The sequence below is a fragment of the Callorhinus ursinus genome, unplaced genomic scaffold (assembly GCF_003265705.2).
Source record: "Callorhinus ursinus isolate GAN/ISIS: 27379988/994484 unplaced genomic scaffold, GSC_fseal_2.0 scaffold1576, whole genome shotgun sequence".
Taxonomy (NCBI): domain Eukaryota; kingdom Metazoa; phylum Chordata; class Mammalia; order Carnivora; family Otariidae; genus Callorhinus; species Callorhinus ursinus.
In genome coordinates, this window is record NW_027398630.1 from 2,905 (window position 1) to 10,515 (window position 7,611).

The 7,611-nt window shown below is 44.6% G+C and overlaps 1 protein-coding gene across 2 annotated transcripts; it reads left to right on the forward strand.

Annotated features, from left to right (window-relative positions):
- The first annotated feature begins 2,592 nt into the window (after positions 1–2,592).
- Positions 2,593–4,373, forward strand: LOC112818953 (transcription elongation factor A protein-like 1). Of its 2 annotated transcripts, none has more exons than XM_073890654.1 (3): positions 2,593–2,655; positions 3,096–3,162; positions 3,507–4,373. In XM_073890654.1, the coding sequence occupies exon 3, from the start codon at positions 3,519–3,521 to the stop codon at positions 4,008–4,010; it is 492 nt and encodes a 163-aa protein (XP_073746755.1). In that variant the 5' UTR covers positions 2,593–2,655; positions 3,096–3,162; positions 3,507–3,518; the 3' UTR covers positions 4,011–4,373. The 2 variants fall into 2 exon arrangements, with proteins under 2 accessions (XP_073746755.1, XP_073746756.1); XM_073890655.1 differs by having other exon boundaries at positions 2,608–2,655; positions 3,096–3,174.
- Positions 4,374–7,611: the final 3,238 nt, after the last annotated feature.

The following is a 7,611-nucleotide window of genomic DNA, read 5'->3' on the forward strand; positions in this document are numbered from 1 at the left end:
AAAATGCTTAGCACAATACCTGGCATACATGCTGAATTAATGTTAATTTAAAAAACAATAATTAAAGGGGCACCTGGGTGGCTCAGTCAGTTAAGCATCTGCCTTCGGCTCAGGTCATGATCTCAGGGTCCTGAGATCGAGCCCCGCATGGGGCTCTCCACTCAGTAGTGAGTCTGCTTCTCCCTCTCCCTCTGTGATCTCTCTCGCTTTTGCTTTCTCTCTATAAATAAACAGAATCTTAAAAAAAACAATAATTTTAAAAAATTAAATAAACAATAAACAATAATTCATAGTAATATTAGCATTAGGTCATATTATTACTATTTCTATTATTATAGTTAATGCTTACAGAGTGCTTTCTATGTGCTAGGTACCTTTCCAAGTCCTTTACATATACAGACTTACTTACTCATTTTCCCAATCCCATGAGGTAGGTATTATTATGTCTCCAATTTTGCAGATGAGGAAGTTGAGTCACAGAAAGTTCAAGTAGATTGCCCTGTAGGCCTCACAACTGGGAAGGGGAAAGAACTAGAACATTAACTCTGGCAGTGTCAGGCTATCAAGGGTAAAAGGCACTTTTGTTACTTTATTCTTGTTTCGTATCACTCCAGAGGGCAGAACCAACACCAATGTATGTAAACTACTGGGAGGCAGGTATCAGCTCAATAAAAGAAAAAACTACTCTGAATGACTACAACTGTATGAAATTTCAATCAGTGTCTTTTAAGGTAGTAAGTTCTTCATCACAGGATGTTAAGGGGGAAAAGGATAGAAGTGAAAAAATGAATAAAATAGGGGTCCTCTTGGAAAGAAACCATACAAATGATGAAGCCAGCCTTTGGTGAAAAGAATAAAGAAGGCATAGTGAAACTTGGATTTTAAAAGACACACATCACTGAAAAATTGAAAAGTAAAACATTTATGGAAAAGATACAAAAGTGAATATGTCTTGCTATCTCAACACAAAGTAAATTAGATGTTGGAAAAAAGTGACAAAAAGCTCTTAAAATAGGAAAATTCCCATATGAATTTGTTTGGAAACTTACTAGACAGCCTGGGTTTGAAAAAGAAAAGGAGGGGCGCCTGGGTGGCTCAGTCGTTAAGCAGCTGCCTTCGACTCAGGTCATGGTCCCAGGGTCCTGGGATAGAGCCCTGCATTGGGCTCCCTGCTCGGCGGGAAGCCTGCTTCTCCCTCTCCCTCTCCCCGTGCTGTGTTCCCTCTCTCACTGTGTCTCTCTGTCAAATAAATAAAATCTTAAAAAAAAAAAAAAAAGAAAATGATCCCAGGATCCTCACAGATCTGATAGCCACCAACCCTAAAACTATAAAATACAGAGAGGAGAGGTATACTTTGCTCTCTGGAAGAAAGGGCACCTGCATGAGAAAGTAGCATCCAGGCTGATATGAGTAGTAAGATGCAGGCATGAGGTTGAAGATCATAAAACACCATTAGATCTAAACGTACATACTTGTAATGACAATTGAATATGTTAATATGATTTTAATCCTGCTACTCAGTGTCTGGTCAACAGAATTATTGCATAGTTGGATATGAATATCTTCTGTGATGAATCTTTTGGGTACAGCAGTCTCAGGACCCAGGTATTTGCTGATTTAACGAATATACATTTTCTCGACCAGCAACACCAAGAGGTGGCTGGCTAAGGATTTAGAGTCCCAGAAAAATCTCTTTATATATATATATATATACATACACACACACACAGAGACACACACACACATACATATAGGGGTGCCTGGCTGGCTCAGTCAGTGGAGCACGTGACTCTTGATCTTGAGGTCATGAGTTTAAGCCCCATGGGTGGTGTTACTTAAAAATTTTTAAAAATAGTATCCATATATACACATATATAATAATGCCAGTCTCCACCAAAAATGCTCCCATTACAGATAATAAATACATTTTTAGACTATTTGTACTTAGATGGACAAATGTGTATTTTGATTTATGAAAATCAAAGTATTCATGTTTTTAATTTATATACTTTACAAACAACTCTTAGAGTTCTAGAACTGAATGATTACTAATATAGACTAGAGCCTCTATTTGTAATACAGGTTTGGGGGCTCAAAAAAATCCTTAAGTCATGGAAAAGTGAAAGCTTATCTTCCATAAAAGTGACAAGTAAACCATGTTGATAGGGCCTAAACGGACTTGATGGAGTTAGGGATGTGGATTAAAGATGGGAAAGGTGACATATGGTATCGATTCATTAAGGACAAATAGCCAAATTTCAGTGCAAGGCTCTGGACTGTAGGGGAAATAATGGGCCTTGGTGGCGAACAACGGGAGAATAAGGGAGAGAGGTGATATCAGGGTAAGCAGCAGATAAGAAGAGGCAATAACTCCCAAGACTGGATACTGACCGTCTCTGGTAACGATGAAAAGGCAAATATAAACAAAGAGGTGAGTGACGATGCCTGATGTGTTGCGTGTTAGGAAATACTGGCAGGCTGCGGCACGGCCGCCCGCGGTCAAAGTCGTAACTGGGGATCTGAGCTCGGCGGTGACGCGCGGCCCTCACGTGACCAGGAGCCTATGTCTGCCCAAGTCCCTCTCTCCTGGTCCTTTTTGCCTGTCCAGACACCGTCTGCCTCCTGCCCTTTGGTCGAGGGGAAGAGCAGAAGGAAGTAAGTCCCCTTGGTCTTCTTAAATCGGTATGAGGGTCTTTGCTGCCCAGTAACCTCTGGGATTGGGATGGCAGAGAGTACCAGGCCTTTTCCTAGACCCAGCCCCGCCCCCCTTCGCCCACATTTCGGTGCAGAAAATGGTGGTCTTGGGGTGAGGTGGGGAGATGAGTGGGGGCCCCTGGGGGCCACAGACACTTAGAAATAGTTTCTACGTAATCCTTTGCTTCCACTTGCCGCCTGAAAAGAAATGACGAGCACTGCGGGGTGCAGGGTGGTGGGGCACGGAGGATGAAGCTTGAGGTGCGGCCTGGGGGAGGGGCAGCAGAGGGGGCCGGCGTGGGGGCGGCGGCTTAATGCCCAGGAAAGGGACGTGTGGTGTCAGTCAGTCCTTCCCTCCTCCCCACTCCCCGCCCCCTACCCTGTCTTGCGTCTGTCTGCAGGTCTGCAGGTCACAGCGGTGCGCCTCGAGGAGAGGACGCCTAGAGCAAAGCGCAAGGAGAGGTCCAGGTCGGGGAAAGGGTGGGCAGTGGCCCGGGATGGGGTGCGAGGGAGGACGCTGATGGGAACGCAGTCGGCGGCACCACCGCCCCGCCCCTGCTACTGCGGGAGAGGCCTGTGGCAAGGCCTGCTGGGAAAATGGTGGGCTTTCGGGAAGGAGGGGGCGGAGGAGGCTGCGAGGGGTGGGACGCGGCGGGGTCCCCAGGGCCAGAGAGCCCCTCGGCAAGCGTAGGTTGGGGAACCTGGGCCCCGATACGGGAAAAGACGGGTATGGGAACCCGGGGCCGGGGTTTTGTTCCAGCCACCAAGTGTGTTGACTCAGCCTTGTCTCCTATGAATAATTGTACTTAAAGACCATCCTGAACATGGAAAAATCCTGCAAAGAAAATGAAGAACAGCCACAGAGCGCACCCAAGACGGATGAGGAGCAGCCTCCTGAAAAGCAGTCTCCGGAGCACTCTCCCGAAAAGCAGTCTCCGGAGGAACCATCTTCCGAGGAGCAGTCCTCGGAGGAGGAGTTTTTTCCCGAGGAGCTCCTTCCCGAGCTCCTTCCCGAGATGCTGGTGTCCGAGGAGCGCCCTCCTCAGGAGCGCCTTTCTAGAAGGGACCTTTTTGAAGAGCGCCCTCCCATGGAGCAGCCTCCTTGTGGAGTGGGAAAACATAAGCTAGAAGAAGGAAGCTTTAAAGAGAGGCTGGCTCGCTCTCGCCCGCAATTTAGAGGGGACATACACGGCAGAAATTTAAGCAATGAGGAGATGATAAAGGTAGCGGAGGAGATGGAAGAAATGAAAAGAGTACGCAACAAATTGATGGTTATGCATTGGAAGGCGAGACGGAACCGTCCTTATCCTATTTAATGTGTTCGGCCTTTAATTCTGTTTTGCCTGATATAAGTATGGCCACCTGAAGGTTGTATTTTCTCATATACCTTTGCCCATCTCAATTATAACTTTTCGCGTGGCTTTAATCTAGGTGTTTCACTTGTAACTGGCATAAAATTGGGTTTTCCCCGCCCACAAGCTGCAAGTTTCCCTTTTTCAATCATGAGTCTCACCCATTTGCATGAAAAGATGTACATTATATATTGTGAAGTGAAAAAAATTTTCGAAAAGTATATGTTGTATCCCATTTTTGTAAAAAATGTATATTTATATATTAATATGCAAAGAAAAAACTGAAAGTATATACTTAAATGGCTTAACAGTGGCTATCTGCGGTAATAGGTGTTTTGGTTTGTTTTTCATTTTTGCTTCATCGGAACTTCTCAATTTTCGAGACATTTTACTTTTGTTGCAAAAAATATATAATGGGAAAAACTTTAAAAACTGTCAGTCAGCTTATAAAGACAATGTGGCCCTTAATAAATACTTCTCAGAACTTTAAAGAAGAAAAGTAAATCCCATGTTTGTTTTTAAGTAGGCTCCATGCTGGGCATGGAGCCCAATGCGAGCTTGAACTCAAAACCCTGAGATAAAGACCTGAGCTGAGATCAAGAGCCAGACGCTTAATGGACTGAACCACCCAGGTGCCCCAATCCCATGTTTCTTTTAAATCTCAGGCAGAAAAACAAACCAGGTACTTCTATTTAAGGGTCATTCTTTTCCCATTGAAAGAGGAATGATGCTTGACTTACAAGGTGGCTGTGGAGCCAAATGAAGATCTTAGAGCTGCCTGGTTTTCCCCCATCTGCACATGCAGGACCCCCAACCCCTATAGATACCCTTCAAATACAGGGGATAGAACCCAAAGGAGATTTCACTTACACCCAGAAATAATTCCTGTGAGATCCCAGGTGAGTGCCACATTCTATATTTGTCCTGATATTCTCTTCCCTTGGATATTGTCACATCTGCTGGGCACAGCTGCCTCTTCTCCTTGGTCCTGCTCCTTCCAAACCCCCCCCCGCCCCCCCACAGCTAAGGTGCCTGGGTCCTCCAGCTGCGAAGCTTCCCTGATTGCTCTGGTGTCCCTCCTGGGCCAAAGCTGAACTGTGTCTCTTACAGATAAATGGAGAATGCCCCTCCTTCAGCTTTAATGTTATACTTATCCAGGTGCATAGCATCCCAGTGCTGCTTAAACCTCAAGGTCTTAAAGAGTTCTTAGCAAAATAATCCCTTTTTTTTTTCCTGAAAGCCTCATCTTTTCCCCAATTCATTCAAACATGAATTTACTGAGACAGGCTAGGAGACAAATTTGTGGCCCAGCCATAATGCTGTGTATTTTTTTTTAATTTTATTATGTTAATGTTAGTCACCATACAATACATAGTTTTTGATGTGGTGATCCAAGATCCATTGTTTTCGTATAACACCCAGTGCTCCATGCAGTACGTGCCCTCCTTAATACCCATCACCGGGCTAACCAACTCCCCCTCCCCCCTCCCCTCTAAAACCCTGTGTATTCTGAATTGGAACCTCCCTCCCAAATAATCTCCAAAAATGACTATGGTTTTAGGTGCCTAACATTTGCCTTAGGGCGAATTCCCTCCCAAGGGTTTTCTGGCAGACTTGCCTTAACCAATTCAGCTGACTTGCTCAGCTTGTATAAATTAAAGAGGATATTAAGACTTAGGTTAAAGCTAGGGCATTTCCCTTCTACCCCACCCCACATCACCAAGAAGCATTCAAAAGTACTTTGTAAGTTATTAAAGTACTATATATGTATATACATATATATACATGTGTGTATCAGAGATTATGATTTCTCAAACTACCCTTATAACTAACCTAAGATTGTTTTATTGATCCTATTAATTCTAGAAACACGGATAGTGGTTAATAATTTTTTTTTAATTATGACCCAGTCATGAACCCTGAGTTTCTGTCTGATTGACTGTGTAGCTTCAGTGTGTTTACTTCTCTAGAAAGTATGATTTGCAATTCCAGAAGGATCACTGGGAGGAAGAATTGTTACCCCAAATTCAACATTAAAATTATTTTCATATCTTATATATCAGCATTTCTCATATAAAAAATGCAGGGACCTGGGCTCTACCCCAGACCCACTAAATTTCCTTTTCTATCAATTAGCACACAAATTAGAGATCCACTGCTATATGCAATATACTCCTGGTTTTAGTAAAAGTAAATTATGACATAAATAGAAAAAGAAGCAGATGATTTTATCAGAATTTAAAAGGGTGAAAGGCTGGGGCGCCTGGGTGGCTCAGTCATTAAGCGTCTGCCTTCGGCTCAAGTCATGATCCCAGGGTCCTGGGATTGAGCCCCACATCGGGCTCCCTGCTCAGTGGGAGGCCTGCTTCGGCCTCTCCCACTCCCCCTGCTTGTGTTCCCTCTCTCGCTGTGTCTCTCTCTGTCAAATAAATAAAAAATGTAAAAAAAAATATAAAAGGGTGAAAGGCTTGGGGCTCCTGGCTGGCTCAGTCAGTAGAGCATGCGACTGTTGATCTTGGGGGTTGTGAGTTCAAGCACTATACTGGGTATAGAGTTTACTTAAAAAGTGAAAGGCTTGTCCAAGCATATTTTTAAGAAACTAAAAACAGCCTCATCAATTTTACTACATAAAATTTAGATTTCTTGCAGCGAAGCAAGACCATACACAGAATAAAAAGCTGAGGACAAGAAAATAGCAAGATGTATTTTCCACGACTGGCATTATGTAATGCCTTGCATTTCTTCCTTCCAATGAGTAAAGTGGATCAGAAATAAATTTAAAGTTCTTTGGTGATCAGTTCACAAAATGGTAAACCAATCCTGTGCCCTTGACCTTTTTTGTTTTTATTTTCCACTGTATGATGCCATTTGGGGGGATCTTCATGTCTCCAAACCATTCTTCAAGGTCATGGCAGCCTGATGGATGCTGGTCAGGCTGGATTCCAGTTGGAATGAGAGAAGTTTCCAGAGGCTCACTGTGCCAGTTTGACAAGACAGAGAGAATCCACCCCGCTGGTGCTCAGAGGGGCAGTGCTCAGGTAGGAGGTGGAAAGGCTCACCCAAGTCACACTTCTCTCTCCAGGGTGGGTCTGATTTTGGTTTCTCTGCTCCAGCCTGCAGCAGGCACCAAACCCTCTGAGGTTGGTGGCCAAATTGTCCTGGCCACACTTATCTGGAGGGCAACAGCGGTCCCCATTGCAGGTCAGAGCACTTTGCCTTTCCCTCCTTTGCCCCTTCTCTTTTGGGGAACTTTTTGAAGGGGAGGAGATAAAGCCCCAAGGATTCCTAACTGGAAGCATTGGTTGGGACGGTCTTTTGAGTAGGTAGATGTCTGACCTGGGTCTGACCAGGTAACCTGGGGCTGAAGCAGAAGGAGCTGGCTCTTCTGAGTCTAGTGAATTAGCTTTTCCACAAATGGGGTTAGACCTCAGACAAGACCTCACCCATCCCTTTTCGACCCTCCTTGCGCAGACTCCCCAAAGGGCCTCAGATGTGCCCCAGCCTGTGTCGGTGATTCTGCCCTGAACATTGCTCTGTGCATGCAGTGCCTCTGATGTCTGTGTCA